Genomic DNA, 23,585 nt, shown 5'->3' with positions numbered 1-23,585 from the left:
TATTATGCTGGTGGTAAAGTGTCACTGTTAGATGGGGAGGCTTGTTGTCAGTCTCGCTTTGACTCATTTCACCTCTTTCACGGCAGGTATGGACACAAATGCAGCTCAGCAGTGAGAGCTCGTGTCTGCAGCGGGTAGCTGGCCATGCCGAGCTCGGTGTCTAATTCTGCGGGGCTCTACCCTTCTTCCTAGGACCTTGGTCAGAACCTCAACAACCATCCAGGACTCTCAAGCCTCCCTTGACCATCCCCAACCTGGCAACATGGGGGAGAAACGGGCGCACTCCTTCCACATGACATGCCACGTGCAGCGTGACTATGGCAGCAGAATGGGGAGCTCCTTCATAAGTTGCAGTCCCAATGGATACGCCAGCAACAGCCTCAGCTTCGACCAGGAGATGGACGCTGACCACGCAGCCATGACGGGCACTACTGCCCAACGGGCTCCTGAACCTGGCAGAAGCCACTTCTCTCCTGTTTCAATGGAACTGGACCCCGCAGCGGTGAATAACGGAGCAGACACAAAGGACCCAGCGTTGCAGATGTTACACAACCTGCCCTCGACCACCTCCGTCCCACTACCTCTCCCTCGTTCGAGCTGGATGCATCATCACCAAAAGGATTTCCAGAGCCCGTACATCAATACTAGCATGCAGGGGGATGTTTACAACTTCCTAGAGAGACCTGCTGGGCTGAAATGCTTCCTCTACCACTTCCTTGTGTGAGTACCTGTCTGTTTCAGTGTATAATGATTTCAGTGCAGACCTCAGGTCAGTTTGGGAGCAGGGCAGAATTAGAAACTATGCTGACAGAGAGCCATAGAGGCTGACAAGATGGTGCTAAGAACATTGGGCTGAATAATAGTGAATACACACAATTAGGAGCGCTAAGGGGAAACTGTCTCTGTCAACACAATGCAAAAGAACCTTGAAAAAGACCAAGTTAAAAAAGAAACAAAAACCTTTTATGAGATCTGATGCATCAATGTACAAATTCCAGGAAAATAAGTCAATCTAATCCCGATGATTTAACTTTCATATCAGCGCTAAAAGCTGTTATAAATTCAGCAAAACAAGTTGAGTATCTGTCTCAGGGGACACAGGCCTACACGATGTCTCTTCTTCAGCTCCCTCTCTCTTTAATTACATCTAGTCCCGCGGTGATCTGGTCAACCACACCTCTGGCCCTGATGAGCTCCGGCTCCTCTCTGGTCTTCCTTACTGTCAATAAATCAGCCGCCTCATGCATGAAGCATGGGGCTGCCTTCTCGATGCTGCAAACCTGACCCGCCCAGCAGCACACTGACCCCCAGTTAAGACATAACCCACACCAATCATGTTATTAACCCCCTCTTAGGAACACAGTCTCTCCTTCGTTGGTGTTCATATGTTTGGACCGTGTGTTACAGCATGGCGTTATGATGGGAAAGTATACTATAAATTGAGTTTTATTCAGTAGAAATCAAGTAATTTATACAACATGTTTCATTTGACTTCATTAGTAAGACATGTATTTAGTACATATAGGTGAAATAATAAACACTAATTAATGGTTAAAACTTAAAGATTATATCCTACCAGCTTATTCATGGATAGCGATTTCTTAATATCTAAGTAATATATTTAGCAATCAAAGGTAAATAGAAACCTTAATACTACCCTGTGCTAGTGTAGCTTTCCAGTCAAATGGGTTCAGCACATTGAATATCAAAGATATGAAAATTTTTATCGAAGCAAATTCATACAGACATCACTGTCTGGGACAATAAAATGATGCTGGAAAGATTAAAATATTTAATTCAGGGGAAAAACAATTGTCCTGCAATAAGTGCATTATATCACTTTATTGTAGCTTTAGTTTTTTTTAAACGTCACGTCAGAGAATACCCCTGAACATGTGACTAAAGCATCTTTCATGATCTCTGAAGTGTCCCACAGTTTAGTCCCAGATGTCATAGTAAGCCGTCAGCACATGGATTTGCACCAGATTAGATGAAAATATGAATGATAATAATAGAAGTTCATTCGAAAGGCCTCCGCTGAACTCTGTCTGCATTCAGCTGAATCACACATTGAGTCAAAGCAGATTTATTGCGTTTCCATTTGTAGATTGTGACAGAATCAATAAAACAAAGCTCAGTGTTTTAAGGAATTATTCGGCTGTGCCCCGCCCCTGCAACCACAGTGGACTATAGCTCCACATACGCCTGTTTAGTTTGGTTAAAATCAATGTGTTGAGTGTAGATATGGTGTAAAGTCAGTGAATTTAAGAATCCAGTGCAAATCAAACAGATTCAGATAGAGCAGCGGAATGCAAGTTGTGCGTGTGTGTGTGTGTGTATTGCTGCAGGTGTATTAACACATTCTAATCTGCATCATTAATCAGCTGAGAGGCAGACCCCATATACATGTTGTGTCTCAGTTGACCTCAGACAGGGACCCTGTTGTAAATAATCACAATAATGCAAAACAATCTCTATGTCTCCAAGCTCTGAAGGGTCCTGTTCCTCCAAATCCCCCATCATAGAAACACACTGATCCCCCTCTAGTGCTTTGGCTCAGTTGCATTCATCTGATTTAATGAATTAAATACGTCAGCCATTAAAAGTAACAGATACGGCCAACATGTTCGAGCCCAGTCCGTTTGACTTGTTGCATGAAGAGCCGCAAAATAAGTGTCTCAATTAAAATCCTACCTCTGACAGTCACAGGTGAATGGAAACAGAGATTGTGTTTTTGAGCCTCACATTGCTGATCCAATCTGTCCCAGCAGTAATTGAGGCTCTAATGTTCTCCCATCACAGAGGAGGGAGAACCCGAGCCTTTCCTTCATTTAATATTAAACCCCTCTGACTGATCCCTGCTGACACTCCTTTAAGTAACTCTTACTTGGCGATTGCTGGTGGCCATCTCTTTCCCTGGCGTCTTTAGAGATTGGCAGGGGAGAAGGGACGGATAAAGGCAGCGCTCATGACAGCCTTAATTGGCCTGCTCTGTGTTCGGCTATGGTGACACACACACGCACATACACACACGCACACAAACAAAAACACACACACACGCACACACACACACACAAACACACACACACACAGAAGCACTTTATCACAGGTCTTGCATTTATTTTCCAGGTGACCCTAACCCCTAAACCTTAATTTAACTTACCTTGACGTTACCCTAACCATAACCCTTAAACTAACTTTAATCTACTCTCAACCCTACCTGTGGCCTAAACCTATAACCTTAACGGTTAACCTTAAAAATCTGCTTTTTTCGCTGTAACGAATGCAAACACAGTTGCAGGCAGAGTAGGTATAGTTTTATATTATTAAGTTATCTTCAAGGAACATTCTCCATCCTATAAAAACACCGGATGGTGGATGAAAAAATACATATGTATATTAAGTGTCATATCTGTCTAACCCCAGAGTAAACAGACAGAAGCACAAACATTAAAGCGCATATACCACACTAATGACGACAGAGTTAAACAGAGTGGATAGAAATCCCTTGGCCTCGGTACAGCATACGTGGACATGTGTCCGAAAAGGGTCTTATGCAATGGCTTGCCGACTCACCAGCACACAGGCAACCTGGGGCCATGAGCGCCTTCACGTTTGGGCCGCTCCCTCTGAGTCCTTTACATAACCGAAGGGAATGAACATTTATATCGTCATAACAACCTTCCGATAGTTCAGGCAGATTACAGCCATACATCCTGGTCCTCTCATCCTACTAAAAGTTCAGTTTCTTACAGCGCGGTGAGGTACAAAAGTAAATTTGAACCATAAATGTTCCGGTTAAAACAGGAAAACATGGGCATGACATTCAGCCTGTTAAAAGCAAAATCCTTAATTGTTTTATAATTATTCATGTTTTTAATCAAGATGCTATTCTCTGGTAAAGGTCTTTTTCACTGTGTCGTCATTAGAACCACTTTGCCACATAAAAATAATTTTATCCTCGTGAAAAGGAAGTGGGCCAGACGTTGTCAGGAGAACTTGGTTCTGTTGTGTATTTTTACATCTGGGCAGATTATCGAAAAGTCTATAGTCTCCAGACTTCCCTCTGCATCTATGTAGACATAGCAGGAGGGAAAACTCTTGTTCGATACCTGCTTACAAGATTACTGACTGATTTGGACTGAAATGCCAGTAGGAAAGTCCGCAGTCATGAATCCTATATATTGACAGACTTGTTTAACCAGTCCGTATCAAGTGTGAGGCCTCTGTGTATAATGATTTAGAGTAAATGAGCTTTACATGTTAAAAATATGTTTATAATTTTTTTTTAATAAAGGGCAGATGATTCAAATCATGAAAAAATACTTTTCTACCTGAAAGGTTTTATTATGTCGTATATGACGCACGAGTCCATGTGACCTAAAAAAAAGGAATAAGTGGCTGATACGTGATTCCCTATTGTAATGTTTACTTTACAATGGTGTATAAATGAAGCTTAGGGAATTATGATTTGACAGCTGCATGTTACTGATGCTGTGAATGTGACATACATCTGCTGAAGTCATTGGTTCTGAATGACACTGTTGCTGTTGTCTGATACCTCCCCCAGGCTTTTCTCTTTACATTCATCCTGACCTTTAACCTTTAACAAGATTTACATTTATTTTCCAAGTATTTTCTGGACAAGATCATAGCTTAGCGAGGATGGAATATTTACGTTTGCGGGCTGGTGGCTGATGTCGTGTAATCCAGGCTAAGCTCCTCTGTACATGGGATGTGGACGGGGGGTCGGGGGGGGTCGGGAAAGAGCGAGCACGGATGTCCAGGTCAATTTGCAGGGTTTTTATTGAAGTTACTGTTAAACAGTTAAAGTTTTTCATGTAATGTCCAGGGAGCCGCCTCAGAATGGAGACGTGTTTAGCCCCAGAAAAACCTTAGTGTTTTACAAATATGTTAACATAAAGAACTTTAGGTCACAAAACACAAACATATTTTGTATGGGAGCGCACATAAAGTATACAGTGGTAACAATTGCTTTACTGCCAGCATTTTATTTGTAAATGTATTACATAATTTTCGATAGAGTATTGACGAGTAAGTGGCAGGACATTCAAAATGAAGGATTTTGTTTCAGTGTTTTAATAAGATTTTTAAAAAAACTGTCGAAAAAAGATTGGCAGGGATACTGGGCGGAGCCTTTGCTGAGGGCGGGGCTTTGATCAGGTGTTTGTGTAAAAAAAAAAACATGACTGCCACTGTCAGTGAATTTTTCTAGGTGTGAAGAAAGTGAGTTATAAGGGTGAAGGTTAGTGGAGCCAGATCTGACACTGAAAACTAAAAAAGACAATTTGTGTAGCCTACTTTTAACTATGCAATCTTTATTTAATTCTGTGGTAATAATGTAAATTTTATAGAAAATGGGCTAGTTAGCATGATCACCAGTCTTTCCTTACTGATTAGCATGTCTTGTGAGGCCGGGTTGTTTTGGATGTAAACATGATGTTGGATAGTTCCTCATCGTTTTAAGGAGAAGACAGTAGAGAGGCTTGTCAGGTTTCAAAGAGTTGCATGTTGTCACACTGTGCTACATAGTTCTTGTTGTGTGGGGGTCAGTGTTAGATGTGTGGGTTCAGGTAAAGAGGGTCAGGAGGTGGTCCTGGGTCGGTTGAATTGTCCATCTCAATAAAATACTTGATCTGATGCTCTGGTTGACTCGCCTACATTTTTATAAGAAAGGCCTAACACAAATGTAGGAATTTGATTTGATTCACTGTTTATGAGAGTTTGCAATGGATGGAATCTACAAATTTACACCTTGTAAGCTGGTACCAAATGTGAATGTGTGACATGTTGAATGAGCGGACTGTTCGATCTTTTCATGGATTAAGTTATGAAACAGTCAAAAGCAGTACAACGTTTTAGAAGTTGGTCAAATGGAGGTTTTTGTTTGTCATTTGCACGTCTGGAAGGAGACTAAAGAAATAACCACAAACGTCCGTGAAAGACTTATGTCGACTGTGCGATGGCACGATCCACGTCACCCAAACATGCCATTTTCAGTGTGTTTTCATGTCACTGTTTCTAATAGCAGACATACTTTTGGAATCTGTAACAGGCTGAAAGCAGAAGGGGAGCAGAGTGCTGCCTGCAATATGCACTCAATTGTGTAGACCTGCAGTCTACATCCCGTAAGTCGGACAAGTATTTAGGTGGTGTTTTCTAAGCTCATATTGCCTTAGTTCCAGTGGATGGAGTTGGTGTGGCTCTGCAGTCAGTAATACTCACTAAAGCCCCCAGCTGTTTTATTTTAATCAGATCTCAGAGGTTTGGGCCTGGCTAAATAAGGTTTGGCTAATGGTTGTGAGTGACACAGTCCTGTCTGCAGCAGACACCTCCCCAGGTTTCAATGCAGAGCGCTTTGGAATATGACATTAGGCAAATACTAAATCACTCAAACCAGCTATGATCTGTACACAGCCTGACTAAACTGTATGATTTATAATGTTTTGTTGAATCTCAATCTGGCTTTTATGTTTCAAGGAATATTAGTTCAATTTATTCGTCAAACCTTCTAATTCACAGACCATGAAACCTGGCAATTTTGGTAATTTACACAAACCACCACTACCTTCGAATCGAGATAACGACTTAACTTCAACTGTTTCTTATGATATATTTGACCTAGTAACCTCAATGCTTGCTTTTCCTCCTTTAATGACCATTTAGGCCATTTAGATTTTAACTAGAGAATATTCTACAGTCATGATCCTCCAATGAGCTACATGAAATAGAGAACTGGCTGCAGACGAGTTCCGGATGACCTATCGTGTTATTCTGACCTTTAGCCCTCTGTTGGTACAGTATTTCTGGGATATTGCAGTACAAGGTTATCCATTCAAAACCAAACAAATGCCATAGCTCCATGTACTGAAGGGAACACAGATTACTGGACCTTGTCGGTGACCTACATGGCCATAACATCATATTTATGCTCATCCTAATAGGATGATCTCATTTCAACACAAGGGAAATGGGTTTTGAGTGGACTTTACCTTCCCTCGTCTGTCTGCTCTCTTTCTTCCCAAGAGACTGTTAATGCCACTGCCTGAAAGCAGAGTATCAACATATTAGAAGAATGTTTTTATCAGATCAGTGAATATACAATGGCCAACATTGACACAGATTTATAGTCATGGTGCTGCGCTGGTCCTTGCTGTTGCCTCACAGCAAGTAGGTTTTCGGCTAACCCTAACCTTTCTGTGAGGAGTTTCCAAGTTCTCCCCGTGTTTGCATTGGTTTTCTACTCCAGTGTCCTCCCACAGGCCGTTTGAGGTTAGGTACATTAGAAACGAATTGGTCGTAGGTGTGAATGTGAGTGTAAATGGTTTGTTTCTGTATCTTGTCCCTGCGTCCTGGCGACCCGTCCAGAGTGTACCCCGCCTCTCACCCAATGTCACCTGGGATTGGCTCCAGCTCCCCCCATGACCTGTGTCCCTTAAGAGGATAGACAATATAGAAAATGGATGGATGGATGGATAGATGGATTTTCCATCACTTTGTGATCCGATCAGGTTTGTTTGCATCGTATCTGCTATTCTTTTAGACTAGAGAATGTCCGTTTTTTAAAATACATTTTCTATGAAGACTTGCAATGCAATTGAGTTCCGAGAGCTTTGTTTCACCTAAATCGTACACACTGTACCTTTAAGCCCACTTTTGAGTTGACATGCACATCTCAAATCCTTCAGTCCCATATGGCGGGGACATTACACAGAGGAGTGTCAAGCCGTGGAAGCTCATTGGCTACCTCAAGTATCAATCCAACATCCCGAGATGTGACTGGCTGATTAGAAAGCTGAAAGCTCAACCATCGCCAGTGCAAGACATGCTGCTGTCCACTAATGCAGAGCAAAGAGAGGAGCAAACCCAGATAGCCCCCTCACTCACTTACTACCACCCTGGGTTGAGTCTGTGCCTCACTCTGGTAAAAAAAAAGGAAAGTTCATGACCCTATACTGAATCTCAGGGGATTATGTTTTCAGCTCACCCTCCTGTCAATGAATGGGTTCCTTATAGGTCCATAAATACGCTTAGAACATTGTGTTCCAATGCCTCTTTATTTTGCCTGGATTTGTGTTTGAAGCAGCATTCAAGAGATGGAGCTATGTGTGTGTGTGTGTGTGTGTGTGTGATTTTGGGTCCGGGTGGGGGTGGTGTAGTGAGAAGTAATCCTCCATTGAGTAAAATCTTTGTCCCATCTGGCCAATGTGTCAGAGTCCATGTGTAAAGGGAATCCTCCCTCAGGAGTTGTTTCCTCCCTCAACCGAGTGTGACTCATAGTTATTTTCCCGAAAAACCAGATATTTGATATTTTTGAGGCAACACACACCATTTAATTATTTTTTCATAAATTATCTGGATCACGTCATGTACACAAGTAGGCCTCAAGGGGGTGCGAGATTCAGTAAATACGAAAAAGCACCTTTTTCTGACATAGTTGATCAGAGCTCCAGTGGGACCACTACAAAATCCACATGTGCAAGTTCATCCAGTTCATCCCTGCCGTAATCTATACTGTACATGTTTCTCTGCATTATTTTATGGCACATGAATAATAATAAACAACAGATATTTACATAACCCTTCAAACATATGACATGTAATCCTGCTTGTGGTCCACAGCCTCATAACTGCTGTCTGTTTTTAAAGTGAGCTTGATCGTGATGATGGTGCAAACCTCATGTAAAACCACTTAAAAGATGTGTGTGTGTCCCAAGGATTATTTCAGGCAGCACTGATTCTGCTCCTGTCGGCTCAGGGAAAAAAGCAAAGGCCCCTCATGAGCTTCTCAAAAAATCCTGAATGAGTTACTAAGTGAATGAACAGTGCAATGGTTGAAGTAAATATAATAATAAAATATATGATAAATAAAAATATCTTAACATTGAAACACACACACACGCACACGCACACACTCATATAAACTGGTAAATTAGAGAAGGGGAAAGTGTTCTTTGGCTTGAGGTCATACGATATACATCATACAGTGTTTATAAGTATGTGTGTGTTTGTGTACAGTGCGTAGGCTTGTTTATGCATATGATGACACAAGTTAATGCATGTGTGACAAAGTACACACGTTCACATGTCGGGCTATAATTGTGTGTATAATTGATAAATAGATATCATAATATTAATACATAATGTAAATGTTCATTTGTTGCAGCCTGACCTTCCTCCCCACATCAGTCCTTCCTCTCCCCCCTTCCTCTTCTTTTGCACTCGCCTTCATGGACAGTAGGTGTGCTGGTCGGGGATGTCCCCCTCGTGAGGGACATGTGGACCATGTACACAAACAGATGGACGGTCTCATCGGAATATTTCTCTGTTGCTAGAGGACGAATAAACATCTTGTTCAGAGTTAATAGAAGCAGTTTGATGACTAAAAGAGAAACAGACATAAAGTACCTTCACACTTATTTGGGGCAGAAAAGTAATACGGCTTGTTTGTATCTGACAAACTTACTGTCCCCATAGAGATATAAATAAACTATATATAACGTATTAAAAGCATTTTGTTTTAACATTTATTATCATAATGAGGAAAAATGTATCGTAGTCCCAGCACCCATTCTTTTCTAAATATTCTAAACATTTATGATTTTATATTTCTTTGATTCAATGATTTTTCCAGTAATTTCTATTTCGATGTGTTGAAAACAAATTAAGTGATTGATGTCTTTATAGTTTTGTTCATAAAATTTAAAGTAATAAATAATTGTATATCTATAAACAGCAATCACATATTTCTACTTTGTGAAATGCCATTAGTGACAGAGTGAGTGATGCTGACTAACATCGCTGTCCCTCTCCACAGCTTCGTCATGGTCCTGGTGTGTCTCATCTTCAGTGTCTTGTCAACTATAGAGCAATACGCAGACTTCGCCACTGGAAGCCTCTTCTGGATGGTGAGTACTTTCATTGTGCTCATTCTCCAACAGGCTCAAATCCATAATCATAATCGTGCAAAGCAGACAAACCCACAAGTTGATGGAAAACAAGTAATAGTTTCAATTATAAAGAATTATTAAGTCATCCATGCTGAAGTGAAGAAGCCAAAGATCCTCATTTTGTTTCAGCTTCTGAATGACAATTATTTGCTTATTTTTTCTGGATACACCTATATGAAATGACATTTCTTTGGTTTTAAAGGTTATCAGGCCCTAAAATAAACCTTTGAAGAAATCACCTTGTGTTCTGTTAACTTTTACTGTGTGAATCTAACATTTAATCCATTATTTAAAAATGGTGACACATCTGTTTTATAGGAGTTATCGCTGCTCTGCTGATAGAATTCGGCGATGCAAACTAACAATAACACATCATTTTTTGGTGTAAAAATCATGTTTCTCTTATTAAAGTGATAATTTCTAAAACACAGAAAAAAGAGACACGCGCCTGTTTCTGCTTTACTGCAGTACCCAGCTGTGTCCACATGATGGAGACAGTAGATCTTGGTTGGGTCGGGTCTTACCCGCCATCTTACACCTCAGCACAAAGATGTTAAAAAGACTGATATATTGCAGTTATTAAAAAGGTAGTCCGCAGCTTGTATTTCATTCACCCAAAACACCTGATGGTAAGCAACATTGTGCACAAATATTTCATCCTCTTGATTTGAAATCTATTGTGATGTCACTATTTTAGCAGAAGCACATGGCTCCACACAGACTCCACTTGCTGATACTTGTTGCTAAATTGATTATTTTGTGGCTTATTAGGCTGTTAAAGCTCCTAAATGACGCAATAAATCCAGGGCTTACAACAGGTACCAGAGAATTACGGCTGCTGTCATCTGTCTCTTGCCAGCACGCTGTGCACATAAACACACATGTAGCTACCGCGTACTCGTGCACAGTTTACACAGACGCACACACAGAGGGACGTGGGCACACACACACACACACACACACACAAGAACAAACACATCTACCACCTCCTGAGTCACAGGGGCAACCAGAGGACAGAGTGGACACTGTGTTCTGTTAAGTTTTGGCCAGTGCCTTTTGAAGACCTCCTATCAAAGTTATTCATTTATTTATCCTCAGGAAGAGCCAAATACTCTCCATCGTTATCTCTAACTCTTTCTCCATTCCTCTCCCTTCTTTTCTTCTGTGTCTGGGTCCACCCTCGTCTTTCCACACCTTTTTTCTACTGCTTCATTACTAAACATATCAGCAGTTATCAGCCCCACAAAGATATAACGAAAAATATTAAGAATTTCCCTTATTCATTACCGCTTATTATCGTTTTCTTTGGACATATTTATGCGTGGTTTGGCTTCAGTATAAATTGCGAGATAAGATAATGCCTTATTGTGTGTGGGTGTGTGTGTTTGTTTGAGGGGGTGGAGCTGTGCGAGTGGTGTCATGGTGGCGTAGGCTGGTGGTAGCAGCAAAAAGTTTCAGAGTCATCTGACATACGTGAGTCACACTCTGCTTGTTTTGAATGGCAGAGAGGGACATTCGTCCTTGAGGATATTTGGCCTTCAGGGCACTTGCCAAAGTAAAGCCAGGCTGGCCAGGAGGCACGCACGCACACACACACACACACACACACAAAAGCACACACACACGTGTCACATGGATCTCGTCTTTGTTCTCTCTTCTGCCTCGGAATTGTTCAACGCTTCCATATTTTCAAAAGCTATTTTTCTGACCTATGCCATGTATGTAGCTGCATAACCATGCCTCAGGCTAAACACCCTTCAGATAGGGAAGGGTGTCTTTAAAGTCTTCAAAAGTCTTGAATTTGTTGTATTTTTAACATTTTACTCCATCATGACACTGTTCTCTTCATATACTAGTGGCCAACATTGAGTTAGCAAAGTTTTCCACAAACTATTTTCTGTTTTTCATCCGGTTTTCGTTTCATCCGTCTTTTTGCCTCTGTCCATTTTCCTCTGGATTTTGTTCAGATTTTGCACAAACCTTCACTTTGCGTCGAGGATGAGGATGAGGTAGTGACACTAATAATCATAACTGAGGATTTGTGCCATTATTAGGTCACATATTCATTCTGACAAATGTATCTTTGGAAAAATGATGACAGAAGGTCAAAAGTCAGTTTTGTTGGGACATCATGATGAACGTTTTTGGCCATTACTTAACACCCATAAGTTGTGTGACCTGCAGGTGGAGGCAGACAACCATAAGGCTTTAATTTTTAATTTTCATTGGAATCTTTTCACAGGAATATTTGTGGTTCACCAATCTACCCAACACTTAGGAGAAAAACGATCACAAGATCTCCATTAAGTTTCAATATATATGGATAGTCATGCCTAAGGATTGTAATAACCTCCATTTAGCACTATGCTTAATATACAATTTCCCCTTGACCAACTGTGCCAGAATTTTGATAACCACAAAATATGCAGTTTTTATTTACAGGGTGAATTCTTGTGGTTTTTGTGACTGTCTGATCTTTTATTGAGTCAAACCTTTAGACTTAGTTCAGTTTCCAACACAAAATATATTGAAATCTTAAGGGAGGATTGAGCGAAAGCGAAAAGCTCTATGAGAAATCCAGTCCTATTTATGAGTGACACCTGTCTCATGTGATACTGAAGCTTTTAATTTGATTTCGGTTATTATGCCAGAAAACCCAAACTAATTGTTCAAAACCCACGATCATATTCCTACTAAAACCACATCAGCAGCACCAGTACCTGCAAGGTGGAGATGATTTTGCCACGTGATCATAAAGGTATTATAAAACAACTGACCTTCGAGGAAACATGTGCAATTTAAATGGGATTTATGCTATTGTCTGGAATCCAAAATTAATAACAAGGCTATTACTCTGAATTGTCGAACATCCGCGAGTTGCAGAAGCTTTGTGAAGCTCAGGTAAATCTAGATGTGATGAGTGACTGTGTGCGTGTTTGTGTTTACGTGCATCTCCCGTGTCGCGGGACACGGATGAAGCAATCTAATCACATTTTCATCTGATACCGTAATTCCCTCGCAGCTCTGTGAATGAGATTACCTCTGCGTGAACGGGCGGCTGTTTTCAGTAAACATGGTGTCGCCAGTTTCTGATACACACACAAAAAACACCCTAACATCTGGGTGACCCACTTTATGGAATTATTCTGACTAATCCCCTCAAATTCCACCAATTCATGTGTACCTTTGACTTTCAAATGTGACCCAGATGTCATAATTACTGAAGCTTGACGAAGTGGGAGTCGGCGCAAAATAGTATATGTGTTATACCGTGTGTGTGCTGATGTTTTAGTGTGACTTTTAACATTAGTGAAGATTCTTGAATTAACTCCGCCATGGGGGTTATGTTTTTGTTTTCATTTGGTTGTCTGTTACTCATCCGGCATGATTACTAAAAAAATACTTATTTTCCATGATATTTTCGAGAGGAAGGGGCAGGGCCAAAGGACGACCCTTTTCTATTTTGGAGCGAATCCGCATTAAACATAAAACATCCCCCTCTTTTCTTTAACGTGGCGTGTTAGGGCGTTAGCCTTTGCGGAGGTTGAGCTCTCCAACTGCCCTTCTACTTTGTTCTGTGAAGTGAAACCATTTCAGCTTAATTATCAGGGTATGTTATAGAGGTGTATTGAACCATTTTGGCCAGTCTCCGTCTTCTTTTCTTCCTTTTCCCCCCCCCCTCTCTCTTTGTATTTTAACTCAATGGCAGACAATTAGTAATTCATGGAGTTGATTAATGAGTATATAGTAATTCCTCGCCAGACGTCTCAAGTTCAAAATCTAAAGCTCTTAAAATGGTTAGTTATTGAATATGTATTAATATATACATCAAATGTTAAAAGCATCAAAACAGATCTGTCCTTCTGTCTGCCTTGTCACTATAATCACCCTGATTAGACTGGTATAAAATAAAGTTGTTTTACACTGTTGCAAAAACTATAACTTAAGATACACAAAAGCACATTTTCCCTGTGATAGTCGAAAGTGACACTTCAGCTTGCCTGAGTCGTGTCTGGTGTGATTGGCAGCTCATTGTTTTCGGGCCTGTGTGGCGCTGTGTTATTGCAGCAGGGCTCGTGGTATTAAGTTTCATATAAGGAGCGGTCAGGGAGCAGCCAGTTCAAGCAATCACCGAGATGGCCACCCACACGGCCTCAGATTCGAACAGACAGTATAGTGGCCAAATATTATGGATACGCGGTGGCCAGGAAAGCGATCTCTGTCGGACGGACTTAATTAGTTCAGAGAGGACACACATGCATGCACGCTCAAGGAGAACACAATGCACAGTGGCACATAGTGGAGACTCGACAGGTCTATGTGTGAAGGATTATACACCTCAGGCCTAAACTTTCATTTGTGGATTTTTCATAACAAGTATATTTATCTGTCTTAAGGTGTTCCCACAACCAAGCTGATTATTTCCCCCTCTTATCTGTCAGGCAGTGCGATGGCATTTCATCCTGGGGCTTCCATCACTTAGCCATTGACCCTGTCTTAATATGAGCTGTCATCAGCCTTGTTATCAACCTCCATCTTTCCTCCTGGGTGGTTCGGTGGTCTTGGTCCTAACTAGACCACCTCAGTGTCTCTCTGTCTCCGCCTCACACACCTCTCATTACCCTCTCCTATCGCATGGTGAATCTTGATGATTGATTAAAATGGCCTCGATGCTTTTAGGTGAGTTTTAATACACGGCACGGCGTTTTTAAGAAATGATACCTTATCTGCTTCCACATCCCCTCGTCCCGCATGTGTTCTGCAATGATTGTCTCTGTACCGATGGATTAATGTAACCCTTGCTCATGTTGTTTTGCATTGTGCTCCCCAGGAGATCGTGCTGGTGCTGTTCTTTGGCACGGAGTACGTGGTGCGGCTGTGGTCGGCAGGCTGTCGCAACAAATATTCAGGCATCAAAGGACGCCTCCACTTTATCAGGAAGCCCATATCAATCATAGGTGCACCTGGCATTTTTCTTTGTTCCCATTTGATGTCGTGAATTTGTCCCATAGATGAAAATCATTCCAGCTTTGTTTTAGTGCACAGCTTCATTAAAACTGAACTGATTGTAACCCTGGCTAAATTTGTTGTTGTTGTTTTGTCTGTGTCTCTTTTCCTTCTCACAGATTTGATAGTGGTCATTGCCTCAATCATTGTGCTCGGTGTCGGGTCCAATGGCCAAGTCTTTGCCACGTCTGCCATCAGGTACAACAGTTATTTTCACTACGTATTGTTTTATTATTTTTCTCACGCACAGTAGCTGACAGTGGATCAGAAGATGATGATGAGACAGATGAGGTTGCGTTGTGTGTTGCAGGGGCATCCGGTTCCTCCAGATCCTGCGCATGCTGCACGTGGATCGGCAGGGGGGAACATGGCGGCTCCTGGGATCTGTAGTCTTCATTCATCGACAGGTGGGTTGAAAGTACTCAGGCTGCTGCTCTTATCTGTATGTTAATGTATGGTCGTGTTTCTAGGTACTTTTTAAAATCACAACGACCAGTTCTGTTGCTTTATTTAGCAGCAGTTACTACTATAGGCTGCTTGTACAGATAAACTGCCGTAGTCCATACCATAGTTACAGCTAAATGCAGTTTAACTAATTCTATGTGCTCAATCAGAAATACATGCACATGCGCACAAATCACCCACAGGAGACCAGGCTTCATAAGGAGAAGAGAGTCAAGGTTGGCCCCACCATTTGTTTGCAGTATTTTCTCAGGCTGACAGACAGTGAAGTCAGAGGATGTACTGTTCTTTTCTTAATCTCTGAAGTCGACCGTGTTCTTTGGTTAGAGTCAAACCGGACGCTCATGTCTCTTTGATGCATAAGAACACAACTGACCGCTGAGGATCGCGTGCAAAGGTCAAGAAAACAAAACGCTAAGATGAAACCAAGACGGGTCAAAGGTGATTTGTTGCCGCCTCCCTGTTGTGAGATGACCACTTTATCAAATGATCTGCTCTGTTTAGTGGAAATGTGTCGAGCTCCTCACTGGTTTTCATTGAAGTACGGGTCCTATTCATTTGGGTTTCAACCCTCCATAGCTCTAAAAGAAAAGAGCACAAAGGCCAGAAAACGTTGCTCACTCTCTGCCCTGACACTTTTAAAGAAGCATCATATGTAATGTAATATTTTTTACAAAAAGTCATGTTTAACTCAGCCCCTATACACATCATTATTGACCTTAGGTTTATAGAGTTAGGGACAGCTAGCAACATGTCACATCAGGTTAATTTAAAATGACTGTAATGTTCCCTTTAACTGCATTTATCTCTAGCTGACTTGAGGACTGTGATGATGTGTTTACAGGTTTCTCTCAAAATCAGTTAGAAAGACGAGGTTGATTCAATATCCAGCTGCTCGATGCCTCACTAACACCAATAAAGTGGATCACATATGTCACTCCAGTTTTGAGAATTTACACTGGCTCTCTGTCTATACGATAATTTATGTCAAAACACTTTAAAATACATTTCTGATCTACTGCTGCGTTATGAGCCGCCGAGACCCCACAGGTCTGCTTTCTGTCCCCAGAGACAAAACTACATGGAGAACCAGCATTATGATTTGATGCTCCACATATGTTGAACAAGCTCCCAGAGAGCTGCAGGTCTGCTGTGACTTTAGTTCTTTAAAAAAAATCCTTTTTATATTACATCACAAAATAACAAATATCTTACACTGCACAGTTATGTTCACTCTTTTATTTATTATATTGTCTATTCTTTTTTTGTCCTCTATTCAACTCTTTTTCATTTAATTTCTTTCTTGGTTTATATTCTTTTTACAACAGTCATGATGCCTTTATAATTATGAAAAGCCCTTTGAATTGCCTTGTTGTTAAATGTTAATTGTTGTTCAAATTAAAAAGCCTTGCCCTTAAAAGCAACTTTAAAACATTTTAGCTTAAAGAGTCACCTTTATTCAGGAAAGTTTACAAAGACATGTGGGATTTAGCGTGAAACACTGATAGCGGATGTTGTCCATTGCATCTTTGGCAGAGCAAACCAGAGTTAAATGTAAATTTTATATTTAGGTTATACTCTTCATACCTGGTTCTCTCTCATAAGTTTCAGTCAACTATGGCTGTTTTTCTCTTCCAGGAGCTGATCACGACTCTGTACATCGGATTCCTGGGCCTGATCTTTTCGTCCTACTTTGTCTACTTGGCGGAGAAGGATGCTGTGGATGAGGAGGGCAAGACGGGCTTCTCCAGCTACGCTGATGCCCTGTGGTGGGGCGTGGTAAGGCAGACAATCAAGCAAAAATAAATCTGTTGTAATTCTTTGTTGTTTAGTCTTTCAATGATGTTTTTATATGAGCATATTTTCAGAATTTCGCTATGCATATATTACTGGGATCCTTGAATGCTATTTGAATTCCCCAACATAGCTTGAAATTCTTGATGGGCCCCATCCCGTGCAAATCCTCTATCTGAAGAGCTGTAACAACTTATATGTACAATGAGCACTCAAGTGGAGTCTTAGCTGGAGAAATGGAGATGGGTGGCCACTCTAGTTGGACCAGTTATAAACCATTTTTTCCCCCCCAAGTTCTCGTCATTGTGTTTTGTTCGTGCAGCATGCACATGTTGTTGCAAAACACGGGCAGGTGTGTAGATGTTTCTCGTGAGTGGAGCTGGTTTCGCCTTCAGTGAGCGGAGGCTCGGGTTCCCAGAGCAGTTAATTAAACATTTGAATTAAAAGCGCAGAGTAATGAGAAACCTATGGCAGCCTTGTGCAGGGGATCAGTGCGCCACAAAGAGACGGTAATAAACCATTCACCTCTGAGCTCCTTGGCTCAAAGCACTTTTTAAAGCACCAATATAAAGTGTCAGGTCCCTTAATTAAAATTTTAATTGTGGGATTACTACCTTTATGTAACGGAGGTTAGAGGGGTCACAGTGCTCCTCACTAGTGGAAGGAACGCTCCTATTTGTGTTGCTCTGTTCCCATTGTCGAGAAAAGAATCACGGTCTGGGATTTGCACCTTTTTGTTTTACTGAGACTGTAAACTTCTGAGCCTTACAATAGCTGCTACAATAGGCAGCATGGTCAGGTTTGTGAGTAGGTGTGTGTGTGTCTTTGTGTCTGTTTGTGTGGGTGTCTGTGTGTGTGTGTGTGTGTGTGCGCGCTTACTAAAATGAGATAGCGCTGATTGGACAATGCTAAGCTCTCCTACTGCTTATTACTTCTATCGGACATGCAGGTGCAGAGCACAGCTGGAGGACAAGCCAACGCCATGATTCATTTCCCCTCCTCTTCTCACTCTCCCTCTCTTCTATCCTCCATTCCTCTCTTACTCTAATATACCTTCCCTGCCTTTTCTTTGAGTTTTGAAATCAAATCAAACTTCATGAGTGTCCCTTTTTGAAGAGGAAACCAAAATTTTGGAAAATGAGAATCATGTACAATTTGAAATGGGTGTAGTCGCACATACAGTGTGCAAGGCATGCAGATCAGGACAGGGTTAGTTTCTGTTTGCATACAGACGTGCACATATTCAAAGAGCTGGTCTGTGACCTTTTGTGTCGACATGAAGAGGTTTGTGCCACACCACCCTACAGTCTGAATGAGAGGGGTGTTTTTGAGTAGACCATTCCACTCTGATGGTCTGGAGGACATTGTTTAGTCATCGGATTTGTGGATGAGGGATTAACCACAACCCCCCACTACTCCACCCCCCCACACACACACACACACACACACACACACACACACACACACACACACACACACACACACACACACACACACACACACACACACACACACACATACCCCTCCTGCCTCTGCTCCTTCTTATTCTTCTTTTTTTAAACTCCCAAAGCCTTTTTAAGTATCTCACCTTACATCAGCCGCTTTGTTAGTGCACCACAGTGACACCCCATAGACACCCACTGCTGTGGGTTCTGAATGTGTCAGAACTGGCTTGGCTTTCAGAGTGGGTGTACATGCAAATGTAAGAGGCATTTGTTTGCCCCCGCCACGCCACCCACACACCCCACTCCCGCCTCACCCCGGCAAATTCCTACACTCTCCGAGGATTAGTGGTCGGGAATCTTATTCCCTTTTGAGGAGCAGGAGCTTGAAATGCTCCGGCCACCGCTGACGGTCGTGGAGCCGAGGCCCAGAATGGCTGATGAACTTTTTCTTTTGTTGTTTAACTCCCGTTATAGACTACAGAGGTAAACCTCTGAGAGCTCTGCACTTACTGATGTTTTCAATCTTTGTCTGTTTAATATGGTGTTTTCTGTTCTTTATTCAAGAGCCGGCTCTTTCAGTTTGAGAGCAGGACTTTTGAAACCACATTCACATTTTTGATTTGATATCTCTCCAAATCCAGAGCTCACACACTTGTGCTTAGGTTTACTGTGCTTGTGCTCAAATTGTGCGCTTGCACTCAGATATTTTTTTGCTTGGACAAATTTCCTGTGCTCCAGCTTCAGCTCTTCTCCTCGCAGTCACGCTGCTTCTGGAATGCCAGGTGTAGTGATGACAAATGAAATTGTGTCGCTCTTGTTGTGGCTCATGAGCTTTACTTCTGATGGGAGCCGGTGTAATAATAAAGCTATGGATGGTGCCACTGCATGAAACCAGTTACAGAAACAGCCCATACAAGACTCTTAAAGAAGTAAAGCTCTTGAATAAAGTTAGAATAAAAACACGTAACTTGAAAAATACTTTTTAAACGCAAGCAAACATTTGATTTATTATGAAAAGACAATGGCAATCAAGTCACACAATTTTCACATATATTTCAGCTTCATTTTGGATAAAATACAGTCATCATAACAGATCCTGACATGAACTCTACATTGATAAAACACATCAGTAGTAATTTCATTAAAAGATTTCTCATGGGCTCCTTTTTAAGGACAAGTATTATAATACTTACTCTACTGTCAGGCTTTGTTTTTGGTCAGACTTTTGTTTTGAAATCCATAATGAATATACTCTCTGGTTTGCCTAAACACACCACCGTTTAGCTTTTGTTATGTCTCATGTCTTTCTTGTGTCAATAGAGCACAAATTGTTCTTACATTCTGGCTATATTAATCTCTATAGATTTAATAGGAACTGCATTACTTCTCTGTCTCTACAGGTGACTGTCACCACCATCGGCTATGGAGACAAAATTCCTCAAACGTGGGTCGGCAAGGCCATTGCCTCTTGCTTCAGCGTCTTCGCCATCTCCTTCTTTGCTCTGCCGGCTGTAAATATGATTTTAATCCTAGATTCATAAGCAGCAGGGAACGACTTCCACTAAAATGTTATTAAACTGCTTTTATTATATCCCAACCTTATTAGCTTGGTTCCCACTTTGCTCAGTGATGAGGAACAATACGATTATTTATCTTTAGCATTTTTAGTACTAATGTGCAGATTTAATGATTTAAATTTTAAGTATCTACCTACATCGTTATTGTGATATACCATTTATTTGTACATTAAAACTTAATTCTCCCCTACCAGGGTATCTTGGGCTCAGGTTTTGCTCTAAAGGTTCAACAGAAGCAGAGACAGAAGCATTTCAACAGACAGATTCCTGCTGCAGCCTGTCTCATTCAGGTACATTTTAGCATAAAATTGAAGCATCTTGACTATAAAGATATTATATGTAACACTGTTTCATTCAAATGTGTTAAAATATTAAAGCTATATTTATATATTTGGTTGACTTGTGTAATTACATTCTCTAAAATGTTCCAAGAATGTTCATTGCCTTTTGCTGCGTGATGGGAATACAACTTTAATACAGAAAGAGACCTGTATGGGCCAAAGTTGCATATTGTACATTTAAGGAAATATCAAAGGGCATCTGGGTTTTCTCATAAAAGATATAAACTAAACTATTTTGAATCCATCACTTTATTAATGTCCTGTATCCTGAAGTCAAATGCAGGGGCTGGTGTGTGCTGTGGTGATGTATTCAAGCGTTTCATACTAAACTACAAGATATCCTTAAAAAACCGGGTCAGACAGTAAACAGACCCATGGACATGTTTTTATTGGACCGTGAACATGGCTCCAGAATCTGATCTTTATTTTTTTTGAAAGGTGCAAACTTGCACTCCTCAGATCTGGCCAATGAAAACTTCAGCAAAGTTTGGAAACTGAACAGAGAAAAAGTTGTAGTGTTTGTTTTCTGGAAATTCCCATTGAGTTGTGGAAAAGGTGAGCTGCACACCATCAGTGCCAGAGGTGAATTGTAGCTATCCAGTGCCAGAAATCGAACCATTACAAGGGTTACAGTCACACTGAATACAACTGACACACAACCACTGAGAGTTTATACACCTGTGACACAAAGACACCTGAATTCTTGCAGGACACTGACAAATGTCAACTTTATGACTTTGTATTGATAAATACTTTTAGTAAATCAAACAAACTTAATTTTAAAATGTTGAACTAAAAACTATAGGACACAATGTACCTGGTTTACTGTTGCACCACTGGCATAGTCCTCTGATTGGTTTACAATTTTTGATTGGACTGACAAACAGTAACTCTGTGTTTTAACCTGCCCTCCTCAGACACTGTGGAGGTGTTATGCAGCAGAGAAACCATTCGGCTGTGCTACTACATGGAAAATGTACGTCCTGACTCCACAGGCTGTCACCAAAGTGGAATCTGACAACTCCAGTCCTAACATTAGGAAACTGCACCTATCGGTAATTACTACTTTGAACTTCAAACCTGAACCAATATTATTTTTTGGCTCGTGAGTTTTCAGCTGATTTTGATTTGCTTTTCTCAGAAGACAGGCCAGTTATTCCCCTTAAAAAAAACGTTATATCCATTAGATATTAAGTTTGTCTTTGACCTTGTGATGCCCTTGGTTTATATCCAACCATCGTCTCCTCGTCTCTCTCTCTCTCTCTCTCTCTCTCCTAGTTTGTTCTGTCTCTTCACTTTGATCTGTCCACTGAGGAGAAACTCCATCCAGAGATTAACATAATTCAGTCCAAACTTTGGGCAAATGTCCATTTATTTGTTCATTCTTATTTTAGATATGTCATTTTAATATAAAAAATCAATACATGGTATGTCCTATATTGCATTTAAAAAGGAATAAGTTATAATGCACAATTGAATTACCATTTGAGCTTGAGCTGTGGAACAACAAGAACTCGTCATGTTTTCAGAAGAAGTCATCAGACTGTGATAGTGCACGCTGTGGTTTTGAATGGCTGACCCACACCGTATTGTTTCCTTGTGCATGTCACCTTTCACAACAATATTAGCTATGTTGTGTCTGGGCCGTGCAGCTTAAAATGGCAAGTTAAGTTCCCACAAACACACACACACACACACACACACACACACTCACTCACTCACTCACTCACTCGTGCATTCCCCCCCCTCCTCCCTACCAAGGCTTGACTCCACCAGGATGACTTGAGGCCTTTGTCTGGGCGGCACAAAGACTCAGTCAGTTGAGATGATGTCACCGCCGCCTTTCTCATGGGAGTAAACCTTTGTCTAGTAGAACAACAACAAAAAAATCTTTGTGTAGCATTGAGCCCACATGCATTGGGGAGAGCGAAGCCTGCTTCCGCTCTTTTCTGTTTCAGCTTGTGACTTTCTCCTCTGATTTACCTCTCTCTCTCTCTCTCTCTCTCTCTCTCTCTCTCTCTCTCTCTCTCTCTCTCTCTCTCTCTCTCTCTCTCTCTCCCTAACCCTCATTCAAGACTTGCTTCTGTTTCTTCTCTGTTTGATGGGCTTTGTTCTTTTCCTTTCTGCTCTTTCTGTCCCCTCTCTATTTTCCTCTGCCTCATCTCATTCCCGCTCCTTCCCATTCACAATGAGTTTCATCCCTCTCCTCTTTTTATATTAACTCCATCTCTCTGTTCCTGTCTTTCAAACTTGTTACAGCTTCTCCCTACCTTTACTTCTTCTCCCTTTGAGTCAGGCTCCACCTCTCTCTCTCGCTCTCCTAATGAGTCATTCAAACGTCGGGTTTTTGGACCGAACTGTTGGCCACTAGTCAATGCCAAAGTCTGATCCACTGAGTCCAGATAATTGAGTTTCTATAAAGGCCACATCCATGACGTTGGTGAGGGTCGGTTGGTCTGTGAATTGGACTGGAGCCCCATTGAGGTCCAGGAAGTTGCTGGGACATGGGTATAAAAAAGCTATGTGTTAAACTGAGATTAAACAGCTTGTCCCCAGTAGGCAAGCTCAGAGGTTCGAGGTCAGGTTTTATATACCAACAACATGAACTACACAGGTATATAAAAGAAAGCTGGGTGTGAATGATTGTGACCAGACTATCACTCACAATTTGTGGTTCAAACAGACAACATGCATCAGCAAGTCAAGTGAATCGCTTAATCTTACAAAATGTCTCCAGTCTAAATCAAAAGATTTGACTCTTCAATATGCTACAAAACTCGTGGCATTCTGTTTTCAAAATTAAATGAAATTAAATGAATGAAAGTGGCTATTGTCTTTGACAGATCCAGTAGGTCAATTAATCCATTTTTTTCTTTTCTTCTATTGGCTTTGGCCCTGACAGAATATTCATAGTTCAGACAAAGAGCAGAGAGTTGCATGACCTTGATGACCTGATCTCGTTTATCCCTTTGCCTCATCAACTTCATG

General features: G+C 41.2%; 1 protein-coding gene across 1 annotated transcript in view; it reads left to right on the top strand.

The window, feature by feature from the left end:
* The first annotated feature begins 262 nt into the window (after nucleotides 1-262).
* kcnq1.2 (potassium voltage-gated channel, KQT-like subfamily, member 1.2) overlaps nucleotides 263-23,585 on the top strand; it is a 164,644-nt gene continuing 141,321 nt past the window's right edge. The window contains exons 1-9 of the mRNA XM_053427268.1: nucleotides 263-720; nucleotides 9,839-9,929; nucleotides 14,803-14,929; nucleotides 15,098-15,176; nucleotides 15,289-15,385; nucleotides 17,079-17,219; nucleotides 20,080-20,190; nucleotides 20,451-20,546; nucleotides 21,515-21,652. Coding sequence (XP_053283243.1) covers nucleotides 263-720; nucleotides 9,839-9,929; nucleotides 14,803-14,929; nucleotides 15,098-15,176; nucleotides 15,289-15,385; nucleotides 17,079-17,219; nucleotides 20,080-20,190; nucleotides 20,451-20,546; nucleotides 21,515-21,652 — 1,338 coding nt within the window. The remainder of the gene's footprint in view (nucleotides 721-9,838; nucleotides 9,930-14,802; nucleotides 14,930-15,097; nucleotides 15,177-15,288; nucleotides 15,386-17,078; nucleotides 17,220-20,079; nucleotides 20,191-20,450; nucleotides 20,547-21,514; nucleotides 21,653-23,585) is intronic.

Source organism: Pleuronectes platessa, chromosome 7 (genome assembly GCF_947347685.1).
Source record: "Pleuronectes platessa chromosome 7, fPlePla1.1, whole genome shotgun sequence".
NCBI classification, from domain to species: domain Eukaryota; kingdom Metazoa; phylum Chordata; class Actinopteri; order Pleuronectiformes; family Pleuronectidae; genus Pleuronectes; species Pleuronectes platessa.
This window is presented reverse-complemented; position numbering and strand designations above follow the sequence as displayed.